The sequence below is a fragment of the Topomyia yanbarensis genome, chromosome 2, assembly GCF_030247195.1.
Source record: "Topomyia yanbarensis strain Yona2022 chromosome 2, ASM3024719v1, whole genome shotgun sequence".
NCBI lineage: Eukaryota > Metazoa > Arthropoda > Insecta > Diptera > Culicidae > Topomyia > Topomyia yanbarensis.
Genome location: NC_080671.1, coordinates 334481668 through 334504144, shown reverse-complemented (window position 1 = coordinate 334504144; position 22477 = coordinate 334481668). Strand labels below are relative to the sequence as shown.

At 36.8% G+C, this 22477-nt stretch overlaps 1 protein-coding gene across 1 annotated transcript; it reads left to right on the top strand.

Annotated features, from left to right (window-relative positions):
* The first annotated feature begins 16900 nt into the window (after positions 1 to 16900).
* On the top strand, positions 16901 to 20333 carry LOC131683964 (uncharacterized). The gene is given in 4 exon segments (XM_058966390.1): positions 16901 to 17597; positions 17674 to 17823; positions 17950 to 19441; positions 19504 to 20333. Coding segments are annotated over 4 exon segments (2556 nt in total). The 5' UTR covers positions 16901 to 16913; the 3' UTR covers positions 19734 to 20333.
* The last annotated feature ends 2144 nt before the right edge of the window (positions 20334 to 22477 follow it).

The following is a 22477-nucleotide window of genomic DNA, read 5'->3' as shown; positions in this document are numbered from 1 at the left end:
AAAGGCTATGATCTATCTGTGTTGTTGTTTGCATAACATATTACTTTATAGTAAGCTGTCATGAAATGTTAACATGTTTATTGAAAAGAATTTGATTTCGTTGAAATTTCATATTCATTTAGGTTTGTGTTTGTGCAGGTTTCACCGAAGCTTGGCTCGTCTTTACAATCACCGGGAAATGAAAGGAATGTTAGTGTAACAAGCGTTGTACTCGATGTATTGGAAATGTATAAACTCGATGTATTGGAAATGTATAAATGGTATGGTATGGTATACATTTCCGTAACAAGCGTTGCTATGAAGACATATGCATATACACGTTTCCTACGAAAACCAGTTTTTGTTAGAGGGATGGGAAAAGACTGACACAAATCTGGACTTACTTTAATAAGTGATGCGGTCTATGCAACTCTCAGTAGTGTTATCATGTGGTTTTGCTCTGGGCAGTCGGCTGTTGAGAATTAAAGATAGATTTTTCGTTTTCGTAAATTAATTCGCAAAGGTTTGCAAATAAAGCAACTTCAACTCTGAACATCCGACTATGGGGAGTGTTGTTTGATTGGATCAAACGACTATTTCAAGAACAATACAATATAATAGAAAGCGACTACTTTTACTGTATCGAGACATTTATCGAAATATATATGCCAATAACTATGTAATTGAAGATTAGGCAAAAACAAGCAGAAGTGGACTACATAAAGTTAAATATGGATCTGGAAGTTTTCGGGATCGTTAATCACTAATTCGTTTGTGCAAAACACAAAACGACGGATTCAAAATGGTAGATTTTAAATGAAGGCCATATATTCAAAATGATGGATTCGAACGACAGATTACTATAAGGAAAAAAGCTACGATCCGTTCAAAATCTAGATCTGCTGGGTTAAGTTGCGAGAAAAGTATTTTCTAGGCTTATGTTAGATCGCTGAGCATGAAAAGAGTATTCATTATTTTTTCAAAGAAGCTTTAACGGTTTTTTTTTCTCGAAAATTGATTTTTTGTCTTTTGGTCAATTTGTCAATATCTCACGAGAAAATCATCCTTTTAATAGAGGAACTGGTTGTAAACCCAACGCCGTGGGTAAGCCCAACACGCCCGACTTTTCCCAGAAATCAAATTTTAAATCATACAATAATGACAGTTATTCTAAATTACGTCGATGCACCCCTTATTTATGTCACAGTCCACCACCAGTTATGTACTACACTTTCGACACATACACTTACATATTAAAGACTCCCGACATTCTTAGTTGAGATCTCGCGGTACAGATCGCAAAAGTTAATAAGTTCAAACCAAAAAATTTAGTTTAACAATCATCGTTTCTTTAACGGACAATATAACACGGTGTCAGAAGCTGATGTGTGCTTCGGAAAGTTATCCGGCCTTATCGTTAAAATCACGAAAAGTTATAGCAGACAGATTTTGTTTCACGTACGGGCTTGCGTCGCAACGACGGCCATTTTGAAAAGGTGTTTTGCTGATCTGTCGTAAGTCTTTATAAAAAAGGACCCGAATCAGTTCAAAGCGTTCATGGAGCATCAAGCTCAGACATTCCGCACTCTGGTACAAATCTATAAATGTTGCAAGAGAAAACGAGGTCACGCTGCAGCCACGTGCATCTGGGGTACCTGTTGCACTATCTGCACCTTTAGCAGTGGAGGGAGATATGTCTGAAAATTTCGATTTTTTTAGAAGAGCTGGTTGTAATATGCGAGTGCTATTGGTATGTAACAGTGACCAGTTACGGATAATTCTAGGAAAGTCAATTTTCTTTTGTCCATAATCGGTGAGCTAGATCGAAAAAAGTTCTTCAATTTTGATCTCTCAGTTCTACAAAAAGTGTATCCGGAAGAGACCTTGAAAGCTATCAAAGCAAACGTACCGAAACGAAACGTAAATGTCAACCGTATACACTTTCTCAGAGCGGTACAAATGTCAGAAGAATCCAAGGATGATTCTTCCTCTCGCTTGAAAATGATAGCCAGGCTTGCCGAGTTCGGTGATTTGACTGCAGATTTGACTACTTTTAAGTTGGTCACATCAAATAAGTGGTCACATCTACGAACGAAACCATTGACCGGTGTCACAGATGTCACGGTAAAAATCATTTCGGAAAAGAGACGGTGGTAAGCCTAAGAGCCAAAGATCCATGCTGGTGAATGAAATCAAAGAGGAAAGCAGTTCAGAATGTTCAGAATCAGAATCCGACAGTGATGTGTCGTCACAAACTAGTGAGGTGGAATACGAAATTGGTAAAGTATACGACAATACTGATGGAGGCAGTGTCTTGGCGGAATTGAACTAAAATTTTCCAAGCAATGGAATGCAGTATTAGGTGCTTTACTGATACAAATAACATCACTTTGCTTGATAGTTCACTAGTGCTGTTTACATGGGCTTAGAAAAATTTTGTGGACCAGAAAAATTTTCTGGAGCCAACACCAGTATCATTGGCTGATTATCCTAGCTGATGAATATCTACAGAATCTAAACTCAAAAAATAATTTGCGATCACCAAGGGATTTTTATCGGATATGGGATGCTGCCAGGTATTTTGCCAGTAATTACGACAGCAGGCTACAAGAATAAAAACGATGGACCATTACCTTATGACAATACTACTTGCGGGCTGGTAATCAGATTAAGAGATAAATTGAAGCATGCACTCGAAAATACGATTCGATACAGTGTACGAAGAAACGAAACCATAATCACATGCTTCTTGATTTCAAGAAAGACATTGGAATTGGCGTCGATCACATATTAGTTAAAGATGACTAAGTATAATTTCTGACAAAAGCTTTACTACTAAACACTACTAAAGCTTTACTACTAAATACTATGATCAGGATTGCAACTATTTTTCGAAGAAAATCTGGCAGTTTAGCTAGGGTGACCATATCAAGCGAGTAAAAAACCAGGACAGTTCAAAGGGAACTACCTACATCCATCACCTCTTAATCGATTGTGCCTGCTCCCTAGATTTTCGACAGGTAAAAAGTTCCAGGTTCTGGCAGGCAGAGCTACTGCAGTAATACATTTCTGGGCTCGGGCAGGCATAGCTCAGCCAAAAAGTCTCATGAGAATTCGATCACCGAGCTCTTTTCTTCAGATTTGTACACACACAGTTTTTGCTTCATAGCCATCAGGGAAGGCCACATAATGTTGTTGGGGAAATCGGCAATTATGAATTTAGCGGATGAAACGAAATCATCTGTGCATGACAGGCGAGGAGTTATCAACACTAAACACACGTCATTGAAGTAAGCTAGAAACGTAAACGGTCCCAAGTAACTCCCTACGCTATTCCTGATTTAAAAATAAGTACCTGACAATCTCTAATGACAACCATTATATCTCGATTTGAAATTAAGGATCGAAACATCTGCAAAAACTACCGTTGATTACAAATTTCTCAGTTTCTCTTTTAATTTTTTACAATAAGTAAAAATAATAAAATAAAATGCTAAGAATGTCGGTCTTTCAGATCTTGTTGACGCAGTTTGTTGCTGCGTGTTGAGATCCTTTTCCTTGGCGGTGAATCCGCTTGGGGTTCATTCAGTCTGCCTTCTCTCGCGTTATCGTTCCCGTCCATGTCATCATCGGTACTGCTTTCTTGCTGTTCACGATCAGATGTTCTTATTTGTTTCTTGTTCTTGCAGCTCGCTGTTGTAAATCCGTCTTCATCGGTATTTTCTTCTTTATTGGCGATGTTAGTTGTTGGTTTGGGAGCGGTTGTCGTGGTCGTTGTACCTGCATTATTGGTTAATTGGATCGTTGTTTTTGGTTTATCTGAAGGTGTCGCTGGCTCCTTGTTAGAGTTGGCTGTAGTAGATGAGTTTTGACTAGTTGCTTCGGCGCATGTTTTTCCGTAGTGGGCTGTATGGTTACAGAATTAGCATATTGGGGTCTGCCTGGGATATGTGATTAGCGTTGTTTGCTTATAGGTTACGCCGTCCCTCGGTGATTTGCATTCGATAGTCATGTAAGAAGGTATTGGTTTAGTCACTCGCATCCTCACAATACGAACGGCGTTTGGAATGCCGATGAAAAAAATTCTCCAGGTGTCATTCGTAATGGATTCTACTTCTCGATATTGCGACATGATTTGTTTGATGTCATCTTTCTTAGTGCGCGAGAACAAATGGTGGATACGCACGTCCACCATGCCGTTTTCCATATGCACGGGGATCTTTATTCTGGTGTTATTAAATTTGACCTCGTGTTGCATGTTGTTCTTTGCAATTAAGTTTTCGGCCTGTGCTAAGCTTCTAAACGTGATCGAAACACAGTTTTAAACGTGATGTAGCTGAATGTACGTAGCTTCAGCGAGATTAAGCTCCATTTTCACTTTTACTAATTGCTCCACTTCCTGAACTGTGGGTCTAACACGAGTTTTATTAAAGTTGATCGAAATCGTGTTATCCCGTAGCACGGGCACTTTTGTTTCATTTGGCAAACTCATTTCACTCCGCAACAATACAATATTGTTTGTGCACTGATACGATATGGACTGATTGTGCGATAGGCACCAATCAGCTTGTAGGTAGATTTGACTGTTTCACTTGTGCGGGATGTGAAGACAAACTGTTTCATCGCTATTGATAGCGACCAGTTTGGTCCACAACTGGAATCATTTCGATTTGTTCGACTGTCAAGTTTCCTTGTAAACGGACTACAGGTCATTAATATGCTATGTACATACGAACGGCTTGATCTTTTCCTTTTCAATTTTCACGTAAGAGAAGAAAGTTGTGAGTTTAAAAAAGACTGCGATCTGAACCTGAGGAAATAAAGCGAAGACTCAATAAAGAAAAATATTTTAGGCTTACAGGGCAAAAACCAGGACAAATCAAGCGTTTTCCTCGACTTCCCAGGACACCAGGACAGTCATTGAAAAACCAGGACATGTCCTGGGAAACCAGGACGTATGGTCACCCTAAGTTTAGCTAAAAATATCTGTCAAAATCTGTCACTTGACAGCGACATCAAAGTCATCTAAATTTGACATACACTTTGGAACGTGTATTGATCGATTATGACTAAGATTTCCAAAATTTGTGTGTAACAACTTCCATAATTTAAAAATCTGATAGAATCAAAGACTTGACTTTTGACTGGAAACTTAAAAAACTCGGGTTGTTTCTGACAAATCTGGCATAATGGTATCCCCGCTAAGATGTAACATAGAATTCAGACTATCTGGAAAAATCTGGCAAAATTTAAAAAAAAACTGGCAAATTGTCTGAATTGAACGAATATCTGTTCAGTTGGAAAAAAACCGGAAAAATTCCAGTTAAATCTGAATTGGCAACACTGACTATGATGAAGAAAAGAAAATGGAAAATGACCCCACGCATGCTTAAGTCGGGAAGCTTTTGGGCATGTAGCGCGCAGGAGAGAGACTCGCTAGAGCGATCAGTAGACAACCTGCAAGGCGTCGTCGACTTTTGGAGAAAACGTTGCTCTCGCTGGAGGTATACAATTGAGCAAAATATGTGTGTGGAGCGTGACTAAAAAGTGACTTCCAGAAAATGACCACGGTTTGCATCAAATACCGGGATTGTTCGGTCGCTACAAATAGCACTGGTTTACGAAAAAAATTGATGAAAAATTGAAATAAAAATTATTAAAAAAAAATGAGATTCTTTTTAGCGGTTTTCGTTTGTTTTGACACTAGATGCTATTTTTAGACATATTTCGACAAAAAAAAAATCGATTTTCAACATTTCATGTACTCCCCTCACGCTTTGGATTTTTTTATATTATGAAATAAATATTCAAACGCCGCACCTTCTTAATGATGTCCGATTGAGCTAAAAACTTGCATAAATTACTCTTTCGATGTAATAAGCATTTTATGTAAGACTTTATGCGAAAATTTAAGATCACCATTTTCATTGATATCTCCCCTTAGAACCACCTTAGTTCTCCATACAAACTTTGGTTTTAATTTGTGAAGCCGCATACCAATTTTTTTTTTCAAAAATTTTTTCACCAGGGGTTTCCTGGGACGGTTTCGTTCTGCTCCCCGATCATGTGTTGAACGCTGTAATTATCAAATCAGTACATTGATAACCTGTCGTTTTAACTCTCTAGTTCCCAACACCGCCTCCAGGCGGTCTCTATAAAATCTAAATAAAACTACTAAAACATGATGGTATGTTGTAATCCGCACTAGCATTTCTTCCCAACGCTCACACCTTTCATACACATACATTATTTGAATATTCGTAGCTTTCTGTCAAAGGCAATTGAAGATCAAAGTTGAAAATTCGAGGAAAACATGGAAAAAAACTATTTTGTGTTTAGTGGTAATCTTCATTAAACAAATTGCAACTATTTTTGGAAATTTCAAAAGCTAAAAAAATATTTTTGAGTAGCCTGTTACTAGCATTTCACTGTAGATGTGAATTGGTTTAGTGGAATAATTCGGAAATTTGGGTTTTTTGGTAAAATACTTTGCCCGCCTAGAGGCGGTGTTGGGCACCTGAGCGAAATTTTTTTTCAGTCTTTAGTGATTACTTATCATACCGAAACTAGCATTATGTGCAATTTAGCTGAAAAGAAGTATGTTTTAAAAACTTTGGGTGAACGTTGCTGTTAGAATATGGATATTCTTATCATTTAATAATATTTAGGGGAGTCTGGGGCTAGTTGGCGGAATCTTTTTTTCTACTTTTGTATTAGACATATGCCGCTGTCTCTAGTTCTGCACTTCAAGTACTGTTTAATCCATCCTCCAATGTGTTTATGTTGCATTAAATTCTGTTTCGTACAGGTTGTCAGTGATATTGAGTTTTCGAGCGTAGTAGAGTGAAGAGCCTACTTTAGTCGTAGAAGGGAGGATGCCTCACCATTTCATTAATTACTCGGAATACAATTGATGTTTAAATTTCAGCATTTTTGTTATTTAGGGCGAGTTCAAAGCTATTCCACGAATGACTAGATTTTTCGATAGCGCGCGAAAACAACTTTCCTTGGCCGTATATGTACCAAAAGTAAAATTTGTTTTTTTTGCTTGTTTACTTCGGAATTTCACCTGAACAATTTCGAAAATTTTGAATACAAAGTGTGCGCCGAAATTAAAATGCAGGAGCATTGAGGCTGAACAATAGTAAGTATCGATTGATTGGCAGTTTTATTCAAAAAACATCTCACGCGATCAATACTTTATTATCAAAAAAGGCCAGGTGGCATCATTGTGAGTATAGTCGTAAATTGGCGAGATTCCCGCGTCACATTTTTAAAATTCTGTAATGCAGCTAACAGTCCGCTCTTTTATGCAACGCATTCACTTTTACAAGATCTTCTTAGGGGCCGTTCATAAACCACGTAGACTCATAGGGGGGATGGGGGGGTCTAGCAAAAGTCTACGTTTGTCTACGAGGGGGGAGGGGGGCTCTTTGAAAAAGTCTACGTAGACTCTTATTTTTTGTTATTCTCGTATTACTAATTATAAATGGGATTTAAAGAGAGTTGTATTTAAAATACCGGTCTATTCAGCTAGGTGTATTTATGCAGGCACTTCAAAGCTAGTACACTATTGAGGTAACTACTCGTTAAGCGACCACTCAACCCAGAACCCACGATTTTGTTTGGGCAACCTCACACATTGTTGTTTCTTGCGTATATTTTGATATAGTTTTGATCTAGGAATAATACAAAATGACAGTTCTAAAGATGTTTGACCAAAATTCCTCTCGACGGAAGATTTTGACTTTGAAATCATCTGAGACACCACTAGTTAGCAGACATGCATGGACCATTAAATGCATGAACCATAAAAAGTTAAAAAATGGTCAAAGTTAAGCAATAAAACCACCGTTGTAACAACAACAACGGTGGTTAAAGCAGTAGTGTAGTGAAACTTCTACAACAAAGTGTTGACTCGAGTTAATCAGTTTCTCTTGCAATCATTTACACTGATTTCAAAATATTTAAACATCCGTTAAATTTTATGTCTTGACCCTAAGCAACTCCGTGCAAACCGGTTCTACTATATTTATCTTCGAAAATATTCGGAGTTAAGCTTTGATACTTTGCGATAATACTCTCAGATGATATGGCTATTAATTATATAAGAAAAATAAATATTTTTGGCAAGATTTAAATATTTGTTCACGAAAAGTGAAGTTTGTGAGCATAGTTGGTATATTATTTTAGTCTAGATAATAGTACACATCGACAGTATTATTTTGTAATTGTTTCCTTTAATTTAACAATTTTGAATGCACCAGTAAGGCTCAAAAAGTGTTTAGCAATTCTGCATTGTTGCTGTAGGTTACACTTCGGCCAAAACTTGAACTAGTTATAGCAATAAATCTTTTTTCATATACTTGAGTGACTAACCTTGAAAAGAAGTATTCCGCTACTCAAACGTTGACAAGCACCTTGATTTGTTATTAATTGATTTGATCAGTCATAGACAAAAAACCAATGTGAAAAACCTTTCTTTAATATTTTAAAAGTTTGAAATAAATCGGAACGCTAATTTTTAATTGAACATTATGTGCTTCTTGCTAATTGTACATTTCCCGCGAATAAAAAAATAAAAGTCTGCGTGGACTTTTGGCGTGGGGGGGGGGGGGTTGGTAAAAGTCTACTAAGGTCTACTAGGGGGGAGGGGGGGTTAAAAATTCTCAAATTTCGGTCTACGTGGTTTATGAACGGTCCCTTAAATTAAAAACATAAAACATGATAAGTGAAACCATCGCACAGTGTCGCCTAGCCGGACAAAACCTCAAAATTTTGTTTTTGATTTTTCATGATCTAATATTTTTCTCTGTTTTTTAACAGGTTGAATAGAGTCTTTTCGAAATATTAAGACTCAAGGACGATAGTTCGATTTTTTATATGACTTCAAAGGTGAAATAGATGATAAATTCCGAGGAAAACTATTTTCAAACCTAAGTTATTCAAATGCACATATCTTTTTAGTTAAGATTCCGATTGGGGTCAAACTGATTTCATGTGAAAGGTTATTCGCTGGACTTATAACTGCCATTCGATTTAGTCGATACAAGTCTTTCTTCTCGCTCAGACATAAAAAACAAATAATAAATCGAGCAATAGTTTAAAGTCATAATGTTCAAAGTGGCTGTACTTTTTTTTGAAACGGTTCGGAAAGATCGCTTGTTGTTCACGATACTTGAAATTTGGTGCACTTTCCGAAAATTAATGTCTTGTTTTACCCCTTTCTGCCCCGAGGTATGAAAAAAGGTGATTTTTCATGATACGTCTGAAGGAGACGCATGGTAGCCTTTGAGTACCCAGAGCTCGCAATATAATTTATAGATTTGTCTTATCATTATCAACAATTGAAAAAATGTGTGTTCTGCAAAAAAATTCACCGCACCTAATTTTTTGAAAATGAATTTTATGGAAATAGTGCACTTTATATTTGTAAATGTTGAATTTTCGAACCACCCTAAGTGCCAAAATTTTGAGGAAATTAAAAACAAAAAATAAACATCAAATATGAATTCAGCGTCACAAAATTACCCTAATGTGAAGTTTTCATCAAATTCGGGCCACTTTTGAGGTTTTGTCCGACTTTTGTATGGAAGGTGATCACTGTGCATCGCCTGGACTCCCCTACTATAAATTAGAAGTCAATAATTAAACAACCAAAGAACTAGAGAAATACTCCTTACACTTTAGGTATTTTGCGTTCTGATGGAGTCCAAAATATAAGCAACCATCTGTATGGGACCATCCATAAATGACGTAGCATTTTTTTTATCGATTTTTAACACCCCCCTCCCCCATCGTAGCATTTCGTCACAAACTTCTAAATACCCCCCTGGTAATTACGTAGCTTGACGGTAACTCTACCCCCCCTTGTCCCCGCAAAATTTAAAAAAAAACTAAAAAACGATGATAGTTACTCCCCTTTAAAAAGCTACGTAGCATGACAAGACCCCCTACCCCCTGTCGTCACACATCATCACAAAATACAAAACACCCCCCTCCCCCATATAATGCTACGTCATTTATGGATGATCCCTATTTGCTTATGTTGAAGTAACTAGAAGAAAAAAAAAGTGTTTGTTTTTATTCGCCCAGGTGCCCAACACCGCCTCTAGGTGGGCTACTTATTTTAAGGCTTTAATGAAAAATCCATTACTTTCAAGAATTTTCAACATTATTTTCATTTTTCTCTTTACGAAGCCCATCTCCAAAAGTTTTTTCAAACCAAAAAAAAATTGGGCACTAGAGGGACATCATGAGGACTTTTGAAAAGTTGTGGGAATGGGATCCTGACCTGTAACAGATCTGTTGGTCTTAATCTAAAAGTTGTCTAATCACATCATTATCAAATACCTGCCTGAACCCATTCCAATACACATATATTAGATTTCTGAAATCAATCATAATCCTCAGATTTCCTATCATATTGAAATCACTTTTTAATGGATGTACTGTAACATGGATTAGGGAAAGCGACACAGAAACATGAAATATAGAACTGCTCGCCGAAAATTTTTCACAGCATTCAACATTTGTTAAACATGCCTTTATTTTGGGAATGCGTAGAGTTGAGACGGAAACGTAATATGATTAATAACGAGGATAGCAGTTTCCGAAAGTAGAGTAAATTATCATGATTTTATTGTTTATGATCTTGTACTATTTATAAGCAATAAATTTTACATTTTATCCAAAGCTTGAATTTGTGAAGCTCGCAATAAAAATTGTTTAAGATAAAAAATAAATTAAGGAACATTTCGTAAATATCATTTTAGAACTCGATATACTTCCTACATGTAGTATTCATTCCTGCAATAAAGTTGTTTTAAATGATAGTCTCAACAAATTCGCTAAAGAACGGACTCTGTTACTATTTTTTGAAAAATTAATTCTCCACAATTTTTAAAACTTCAAATATGACGGTTTCGGAATTATGCCATTTGGACATTAAGTTTGATTTTCACTAAACCCCAACCATACCGAATTTCTGGCTACGCCGCTGATCCTAATTAAATAGAAGTAAAGTCGTTCTACACTCGTCCACAAGAAACTTCTTCGAATACTATCTATCTATTATAATACAGGGGGCCTTCCAGCGAAAATTTTAAAAACATGATTTTTCAATTTTTGCATATTTGCATCTTTTAGGTAAGAAAAATATGCTCAAGAAAGGATTTACTCGAATTCAGCTTTGTTCGTCTGCTAGAGCAAACATATTTTTATATGAGACTGACAAAATCGGGAGTAGACTAAATCGGAGGCTGATCAAATGGGTCTTCTTTGATCAGCCTCCGATTTAGTCTACTCCCGATTTTGTCAGTCTCATATAAAAATATGTTTGCTCTAGCAGACGAACAAGGCTGAATTCGAGTAAATCCTTTCTTGAGCATATTTTTCTTACCTAAAAGATGCAAATATGCAAAAATTGAAAAATCATGTTTTTAAAATTTTCGCTAGAAGGCCCCCTTAAGAGAAATTTATATTAAATAATCAGAAATAGCTATCAGGCTACCTCAAAGAAAGGAAGAATATTTTAACAGCTTTATTTTATTATGAAGAAAGAAACAAATATGTCCCGATTTAGTAAATGTCCCCATATTGTCAACCTAACATACGGCATGGGCTGATAAAAACGGGTCTTTACTGAATTCATCATTCACTGTGTCCCACATTAAACGGTACATCCCATTTTTGAGGATATTTTTTCAATTGCATCGAACTACAACGATATTTTGGTAGTTTTCAAGGAGTTATTTAATCGACTTCTTCCAAAATTTTGGTAAACCTGTTCCCATTCGTGCGATAGTTTATCTTAAAAGGGCTTCTTAAATTAATTGGTATACGTAAGGGCTTATATGTTGCGGATTGAGAAAACACAGAAATTTTCAGCTTTTTGCCTTTCTCATATAGAAAGGTTATGCAATCACTCTGAAAAACGTCAACCTAATCCCGGCCCGGAGGGCCGGGTGTCATATCCCATTCGACTCAGTTCGTCGAGATCGGAAAAAGTCTGTATGTGTGTGTGTATGTATGTATGTGTGTGTGTATGTGTGTGTGTATGTGTGTGTGTGTGTATGTATGTGCGTATGTGTCAAATAATGTCACTCATTTTTCTCAGAGATGGCTGGACCGATTTGCCCAAACTTAGTCTCAAATGAAAGGTGCAACCTTCCCATCGGCTGCTATTGAATTTTGGATCGATCGGAATTCTGGTTCCGGAATTACGGGTTTCAAAGTACGGCCACACAGAAATTTCTCATATAAACTATAGGAAAAATTAAAAATAGAATTTTTATTTTTGATGCTATATGTGTTCAAGGTGCATGAAACGTCGAGATTTGATGCAAACTCGAAAAAAAAATTTGACTACGATTCACTTTTTTGGATTTTGGCACATTTTTGCCTTTCTCATATAGAAAGGTTATGCAATCACTCTGAAAAACGTCAACCTAATCCCGGCCCGGAGGGCCGGGTGTCATATCCCATTCGACTCAGTTCGTCGAGATCGGAAAAAGTCTGTATGTGTGTGTGTATGTATGTATGTGTGTGTGTATGTGTGTGTGTATGTGTGTGTGTGTGTGTATGTATGTGCGTATGTGTCAAATAATGTCACTCATTTTTCTCAGAGATGGCTGGACCGATTTGCCCAAACTTAGTCTCAAATGAAAGGTGCAACCTTCCCATCGGCTGCTATTGAATTTTGGATCGATCGGAATTCTGGTTCCGGAATTACGGGTTTCAGAGTGCGGCCACACAGAAATTTCTCATATAAACTATAGGAAAAATTAAAAATAGAATTTTTATTTTTGATGCTAAATGTGTTCAAGGTGCATGAAACGTCGAGATTTGATGCAAACTCGAAAAAAAAATTTTACTACTATTCACTTTTTTGGATTTTGGCACATTTTTGCCTTTCTCATATAGAAAGGTTATGCAATCACTCTGAAAAACGTCAACCTAATCCCGGCCCGGAGGGCCGAGTGTCATATCCCATTCGACTCAGTTCGTAGAGATCGGAAAAAGTCTGTATGTGTGTGTATGTATGTATGTGTATGTATGTGTGTGTATGTGTGTGTGTATGTGTGTGTGTATGTGTGTGTGTATGTATGTGCGTATGTGTCAAATAATGTCACTCATTTTGCTCAGAGATGGCTGGACCGATTTGCCCAAACCTAGTCTCAAATGAAAGGTGCAACCTTCCCATCGGCTGCTATTGAATTTTGGATCGATCGGAATTCTGGTTCCGGAATTACGGGTTTCAGAGTGCGGCCACACAGAAATTTCTCATATAAACTATAGGAAAAATTAAAAATAGAATTTTTAATTTTGATGCTAAATGTGTTCAAGGTGCATGAAACGTCGAGATTTGATGCAAACTCGAAAAAAAAATTTTACTACTATTCACTTTTTTGGATTTTGGCACATTTTTGCCTTTCTCATATAGAAAGGTTATGCAATCACTCTGAAAAACGTCAACCTAATCCCGGCCAAATTTTTTTTTCGACTCGTTTAGGGTTTCTGGATTTGAACAGGGGCGTAGTTGATGGTTTACGGAGAGGGGTTACACCCCCCCTCTACTGTTCGCACCCCTCCTTTAAAAATCTCCTTAAATCACCCCTCAGACCACCACCCCATCCAGCCCTCATACCCCTCCCTTTCAACCCCATCATCTTTAAACCACCACTATATCACAAAGCATACCAATTTAAGCTGGGGAGTCGTTCGTTCACATACCCACCCCCGCATGACAAAATGAGTTAGCAAGCAGATAACATTGATCTAATGCTGATTAGGCTAATGGAGTATGATATTTTTTTGTTTCAAGTGTTTCACCGTCGACACGTAGCTCATCAAGTTCGTGGCTGGCATGCCATTGTGTATAAGTGCAAAGTGTACTAAGAATGTAATGGACATTTCCACGATTATGTTGAACATAAAAAGCCTCCGTGCCATAGTTTAGAGAAATGAGAAAGGCACAATTGCACCGCTAGGTGGATTAAAACAGGTTTTTCCTACACAATATTACAAAAGCTTATTAAACAACTTTCACCAGTAAGGTTGTAAAAATTAAAAAGTATTTGAGAAATATTAATAGCTTTAGTAAACGGAGTAGTGACCGTCGCTCCACAACGCGGTTTATTTCTTATGGCTTGCGGTGAGCACGATTTCTCGAATTGCTCAGAGGTAGCGTGATATCAAGAACTGCACTTTCAGTTCTCGGTTCTCTGCATCAAAAACATCGCGAAATATAAAGTTCTAAATATTCTTAATCGATATATTATCCGAAGAGAGTCATAAGAAATGTCTCATCACAATGTTAGGTGGAATAAAAACGAAATAGCTCGTATGTTGAGATCCACTCCGATTTTTAACAAAATTTTCCCAACTTAATTCTAAAATTTTTAAAAAAAAGTCCAAGTTAGAATCATTTGAAGCTATGCGAATGTAGAATTGTTATGCTTCTTCTTATCTGGTACAGTGCTCTTTGTGATCAATGTCTCTCTCTTGAGACCTTGTGCAAAAAATTTGCAAAAAGTTGATGTTTTCATAAATTGTCACTCGTTGGAAAAAGAGAGAACTAATTCTACCCAAAAGAAATGAAAACCCGGGAATGATGATCGATCATAATGGCCAATCCTCTATATGTGCAGATTTCAAGTAATGTTTGTCTGTTGTCCAGAAGGTGCCATCGTGTCGTCGAAGCGATTCCGGAAACTGCGTCAGGACTTCATGACGACTTTCAAAGCTAATCCAGGACATTCGGGCATGGGTGTGGGAAGTTTTCTTCAAGTATCGGTCTATCAAGCAATCGAACTGGACCGTAAAGCAAAGTATTACGGCCAAAATCGCTGGTCTTCAAGGTAAGATCAGGATCTGAACAAATTCAATAAATGCAATAAAAGGCTGATGTGACGTATTTCAATTTATTTGGCTTTAAACAGCTTCCGGACCAGAAACTTTATGTTGTCAAAGATCACTGAAATATTCCCAAGGAGGCAAAGGCAAACAGAGATAAACAGCAGCAATCATCATTAAGATTGATGCTAATCGTCGACAGGTTTTCAGTGGTGATCTTGCGTGGCTTAATTTTTGTCGGTTGTCACGGTAAAGATGGATACGTCTATCGATACCACGACGCATGTCAGTGAGCTCGGGTGATTCGTAGTTATACTGCCTAAATTAACAGACGACAAAGATTAAGCCCGTACGATATTAAGCCTGTTCTAATGACTCTGCCACTTCTAGATTTCCGATCTGTTTACTTCACATCCTTGCTCTCACTTGAGTACTATGACTCTAATTTTCATAACTTTCCCTACCCAGTAATCTCTAGCTAATTGAATGTCGTTAAAATGTAAAAAAGAAAATGTGACTTATGTTAGTCGAAATAAAAAAGGAAAAAAAAATCCCAAGGAGTATAAAATTGTTGTTGCGGTCAAGTTTGACGGAAACAGGAATTCCACCTAATCCATATCTATACACTCTATAAATACATAGAATGGAGACATGGCATTGGCTAAGGAAGCTATTCCAATAACTAGATATTGTAAAAAAGCAGCCGATGATGTTAACTAGCAGCTTATGCAGAAATTAATAGCAGGTATCATGCTCAAAGTTCAAATTTTCATTCGAGAGGAATAGGAACCGCAAAAACTCACAATGTATTTTTAAAATACATGCAATAATGCATCATTTTCTTCTAATAACGTTTTATGCCAAATCATACTTCCAACTAAAAGCGTAGTGATTTCAAATTGGCTTTGCTTATTGCAGGATACATAATTCAAATGATAAAAAAATGTTTTTAAAAAATTCCAGTCAGCTCATACAAAAACATAACTTTAAATATTTAAAAAATTCCATGCATCAATAGGTCACATGTTATTTGGGATTGTGCAACGGTCAAAATAACGTGGGGATTATTTTGCGCTAAAGAACAAGAGATTATTTTTTAAGAAAGCTTAATGTTAATTTCTTCTAGATTTAGGAAATAAATGAAACAACGTAAATCGCAATAACAAAATAAAATAACTGTTTTACTATCAAACCTCATTCATCGTATTAATTTTATTATTTTTGTTCCTTTCATTCATATTGTTCATTTTATATTTTTTATTAATTTCATAAGTTTCATTACTTTAATAAATTTTATTTATTATATTTATTTGACTAATTTCATTAATTTAATTCTTATAATTCATTTATTTAATTAAATTCATTATTTCAACTAATTAATTTAACTTGTTTATTTTATTAAATTAATTTTACTATTATTATTTCAATTAATGAAATCATTTTATTGATATTCTACATTTTATTCATCTTATTACATTTTTCAGTTCATGCATTTTGTTCTGTTTCTTTATTTTATTAATAAAATTCGATTCAGTCATTTTCTTGATTCATTTTATCTAATTTATTAATTTGATTTTCACTTTTCTAATTTTTCATTTAATGAGATGGACTAATTAGATTTATTTATTTTTTTATTTTGATTTTAATTGATCATTCTACTCATATTAAGAATTCGATATTTTTTTACCTTTTTTGCGATTTCTGTGTTTTTAAATTTCATTCGCTTTATTGATTTTCTATGATTTATTCAGTTCTGCGTTCATCACATCTCTAGTTAGGTGATTTCTTCGCATGAGTTCTGTAAACTAATGAACAACAGCGATATGTGTGAGAAATGTCTCATCTCACTGCCAGGTGTATGAAGTCTGTTTTTTTACAAATTTGATTTTTTCGCGCTCGACATCGCAGCCGTTTTAGCTTTTTAATTTTAACCCACCCCTGAATTCACCACTGGATGACTGGTGCCAAATAGATTAGAGTCTAATCACTTGTCCGGAATCAAACTTGTGGCAACGTCTTATGTGGGACACAAAGCAGCATTTCGCGACAAATCAGTTGGACATCGAACGCCGGTGACGATGGCTGGAGGCGCGAGTGTAATCCCGTCATGGATGACTAAGGAATATTTTGAGGACGTGGTAGCTACCAAATTTGGACTTAGTGTAGACGAGTTCAAAATAAACGATCTCGGCGTTGAAGCTGCCACCGAAGCAGGGGATAATTTTGTCTCAAAAATCTATCGCGTAACGATCGACGTTAGCTGCTGTGATGGTACGGTACAAAAGCTGCCGTTGATTGTGAAGGCACTGCCAGATCTTGGCATGACCGAGGAGATTGTTCAAATTCTGAACGTATTCCCCAAAGAGATGGAAGTTTACTCCAAACTGCTGCCTGGATTCGAGCAGTTGTACAGTGCTAAGGGGGTAAACGTGACATTTGGGCCAAAATGCTTTAAACATAGCCGCGAGCCAACGGATGTTCTGGTGTTGGAGGATTTGAATGAGAAACAGTTCAAAATGGTAAACCGAAGGGAGCAGCTTGACCAAAGCCATGTTAAAGTATTTTTGAAGAAGTTGGCACAATTTCATGCAGCTTCTGCTCTGTACCATGAGAAGAATGGGCAATATAGTGATAAATTCGATGAAGGAATGTATTCCAAACGATCCGAACAAATGTTTTCAGCGCATTTCAGAACGCAGATGGAAACAATAACCAAAATGACTCGCACATGACCGAATGGTGATTTTTACGCTGATTTGATGGTTCGTTTGGTCGAATGGTTGTTTACTAGCTAGAGTACATATTTGAAAACGAGTTTTTGTTTTTTTTATTTGGCAGTTCGATTTTGGACTCTCTATGTTCGGTGAGTTACTGAAAGTGACTCAACCTTCTGTCAGCGGATTCAATGTGCTTAATCATGGAGATGCTTGGTGTAACAATATGATGTTTCAGTACGATGCTGATAATTCTATCAAGGAATTGTTGTTTGTAAGTACAGTGGAGAATTATTCATTACGTTACGTTAAGAACGATAAAACGTTGTTATATCTTACATGCATGCTACCTTTAGACAAAGAAAATAAACAAAAATCCTTATATTTATATTATCTTTAGGTAGACTATCAAATGGGAATCTGGTCATCACCCGTACTCGATCTGATTTACTTCATTTTCACATCTGTAAGAGGAGAAGATAGATTTCCCCAGCTAGACAACATGATCCTGTTCTACCACCAGCATCTGATCGAAAATCTTCAACTGCTAGGCTATTCGAAACGAGGGCCAAGTCTGAAGGACCTCCACCTGGATTACATCGATCGGATCCTGTATGCGTCCGGTGCCTGCATGGGAGTGCTACCGATTTGTTTGATGGAGAAAACGGAAAATGCTTCCATAGATACGCTTATGTCAGATGGTGACGGGGGTCGCATTTACCGAGAAAAAATGTACGGAAATCCGGCCTTTGTAAAGCAAATGACGGAAATACTCCCATATTTACTCGATCACGGAGCGTTCGATATTCGACACAGCGGTTATCAAACACCCAGTGGTATTATTAGTGATTTCTTGACGCTTCCTGGCTGGTTCCGAAAGGATTTTTTCAACGAGGTTGTCGAAATGAAACTCCAATTGCGAACCGGACAATTCAGTATTCGCCGAGTATCGGTTGAAATTGCTACCAAAAAGGGAGACAACTTCGGATCGACCATGTATCGAGCTAAATTGGAAGTGGAGAACAGAGTAACATCCTCTGTTGATACATTTTCAGTTATTGTTAAAACTCGTCCAACAGGATTGGCTGAAGATTTCAGCCAACAGCTAGAACCCTTCGATAAAGAGATCGATATGTACACCCGAATTATTCCAGCTTTCGAAGAACTGTACAGAAAGAAGTCTGCTAATGTTGAGATTGGACCAAGGTGTCTGAAAATTTGCAAAGCAGTTCCCGGTGATATCATCGTTATGGAAGACCTATGCTGTGTCAACTATAGAGTAGCTAAGCGGCAAGATGGATTGGATTCAATCCATGTAGAGTCAATTCTCGAAAAGCTCGCGCAATTTCACGCCGCATCAGCGGTGTACAGAGAACTGCACGGTGATTATTCAGAAGCGTACAAAGAAGGACTGTACAGCAGGAAGAACCTTCCCATGATGGAATCCATGTTCTCTCCAGCATACAATGCTTGTTTGGAAGCCCTTGAAACGTTTCCGTTCGCAAAGGATCACGTAGACGACCTACGAAACCTGCAGCCAGTAGCGTTCAGTCGAACATTGAACTGTCTTGTGGTAGATCCGAATGGATTTAACGTTCTGAACCACGGGGACTTCTGGTGTAATAATGTTATGTTTCAGTACGACAACAAGAACATTTTGAAGCAGAGTAAACTAATAGACTTTCAAGTTTGTTTCTATGGATCACCGGTACTTGATTTGAATTTCTTCCTATTTTCCACCGTCAGAAACGATATTAAACTGTCCAAACTCAGTTACTTCATTCGCTATTACCACGAAAAACTTGTGTACAATTTGGCATTACTTGGTTATGGTAAACGTCTTCCCACATTGAAGCAGTTACAGTTTGACTTCTACGATAGACTAGTCTATGGTTCGTTTTCCCGCGCTTAGCATTGAAACTAGAATGTTTTAAAATACAACTCTACTTTTCAGGTGCGTCCTCCATTTTCGGTGTGATGGCACTATGTCTCATGGATCCATCCGAGGACACGAGTTTTGAGGTTTTGCATCAAAACAATGAAGCAGGCAGGCGATTCCGTAAACTAATGTACAGTAACGAGCGATACGTTGAGGCGATGAAAAGTTTGCTGCCATTTTTGGCGAAAAGGGGGGTATTCCAGCCGGAAGCAGAAATATGCAGAGTTGAGCGGAAAACAACGTAACTTTTGCTACAAGGAAGGGTAAAGTTTGTCCAATAATCGAACTGCCATTATAAATAAACTGTTTCACAAATAAAAATGAGAACACACTCAATTCGGCTCGGCAATTTCCCTACAGCCGTGTTGTCAGCAAATTTTGAAACTGATATCTCAGTAAAGTTTAGATTTGTTTGCTGATTTTCGGTGAAATATTTTCCGAGTACCAGTTATGAAACGTCACTTTTACTGAGATCTCAGCCAAAAAATTGTTTACTGAGCTCTCAGCTGTTGAGATCTCGGAAAAAGATGTGAAAAAAGATGAGATTGGGCAGAAAAAATAAGTGTGAAGTTGAGTAGAAACTTACTAATTTCCTATAACCTACCTATACATTGGGATTCCGCTTAAACACTTTAGTGATCCTGATCACTAATAGAATATCCATTCTAACCGAATTCTTCTTCAGATCGATGCTTCGAGTTTGGTAGTAACGTTTAATCAGACGACTCACAGTTGATTCTAGGTTGTTTTTCGATGAAACAGTTGAGGATTTTCCAGGTAATTGCCCAAAATCAATTCGCAACGTTGCTTTTCGGGTGACGCCATTTTTTACAATTTTCGAATACCTGACAGCAATAAAAATAAAATGTAAACAATACCCTCTAAACTACTTCTACTCATATTTTCAAAACACAGTACCCAATGGGTTATTTTCTACAGCGTTTTTTTCCGTGATGCAATTTGATGTGGGACACCCTTTATCCAATATGGATTGTGATGAATATGTTTTTAATTCGTCAATCATTTGGAAATAAACTTAGTTGGAACCCTACCCTACATGCATCGTAAAAGCCGCTTCAAATATATTAGAATACAAAAAACGGATATAAGTTACAAGCATAAAAACCGGCTTGGTACTTTTCTTTGTAAGAGTTGGATAAAACAATCATTCAGCATAAATATCGGTAAAAATATATTCGATTTTTACAAAGTAGTTGTTTCAGTTTAGTAGTTCATGAACATCGCGATATACGTATGCTCCTGCGAAAGATTTATTTATTTTTAACCGGTATCTCTATACTGGAGGTTCATCCTTACCTAGTTTTACGGGTGAATTTTTTTTTCAATAGATGCTTATGCTGAGTTCGATTTTCACGCTTGAAGTTTATTTCCAATCTTTATATTTAATATTTTTGAAATGAGCTTTACGAAGCATGTTCTGTCCTTGCGATTTTATTTTCGATCGCTCATTTAAGTCAATGCGTTGAACAAAAATGGCTGATGCTGCTCTAGTGAACGGCTTCGTGTGAATAGGGTGATGACTAAAACATGGCAAAAATAGGATTATTTCCGTAGGAAGAATCATGTATGTTTTAATTTGTCACTAGAAGTTATAGAGTCAAAATACTGTATGAACTATGTATATGGAAAATCTTTTACCACACTGCTAGGAGGATTATATGACGATCTGTGTATTCATATAACATGGAACATCAAACTCTCGGTTGAGCGCATTGCCTAATACAAGAGTCAAAAACCTTAACTATAGGAAAAAATGGCTTTTTTCTTTGCAGCGAACTTTCATATGGGTCATTCCACACGAAGTGATAAAAAAGATGCAAACTTGAAATCGACCTTCACGGATTTGCACCAAATTTGGAGGTATTGTTCATCTAGGACCAATATATAAAAACCGAAATTTTTGTGTCAATTGAACCACCCCTCGGGTCATGGGAGCACCCACCGTTTTGGAAAATTGCCAAAACCCTTGATTTTCTTTTGATTATTTTATGTCGGTTCTATTTACTCTAGAATCAAACCGCAAGATGGCTTTTGAAGAAAATTTGTTTAAGGAGTTTAGAAAAAATATCACTTTTTGGCGGCAGTGCTGCCAACCATGCGATTTTTTTAGTCAAATATTAAAAGTTAATTTTGCTCTCAATACATATATTTTAATTTTGAAAATTCTAATGCCATCGTGTTCCTCAGACATTTTTACACAAAAAAATACATTTATCTTCTCAAAGCCGCATTTTCTTATATAAAAACCCATTTTTATTGGCCAAAATAGAGAAAATCTTAAAACGGTCATAAAAATCGACCCTGATCTCCTAGAAGCAAACCAAAAACGTAGTTTTTCATCATTTCTCATCTACTTCACGAACAATTATGTTTGAACTCAGAATACTCAAGTTGGTTTTTTAGTGTTGTAGGCTTGCGATTTTATATGGGGAATAGACGTTTCTCGTTAAAAAATTTTATATGATAGGATGCTTCCTTTTTTATCCCCAATTCGTTACTGCCTATTGCCCCGATGATTTGGTACCTCTAACTATTGAAAAAATCAAAAATAGTGCAAGCTGCTCATTTAACCCCATATTCTGAATACCTATCTTGCCTTGTTTCCCCATATTTTTACACCATTTGGATGAATTTCCTGTGGGGAATACTAAAAGGATGCCAGATCTGCATATATATTAGTAAATCTGCAGATTTTGCATTTTCACTGCAGATCTTTTGCAGATTACAAATATTTAGCAGAACAAAGCCTATGCCAGCCAATTTATACACCAGCCTTCAACATTTTTGATCATTTAAATTATATACATTTATTGAAGATTTTTGTAGCAATCGGCAGACTTTTATATTTTTACTGCAGGCTATTGTTTAAATAGACCTGGCATCACTGATGCTGAAATGATCCATTCATATACCTGTCAATAATATAGAGCATTGTATGAAAAATGTATAACCTCACTTTTCTGACAGT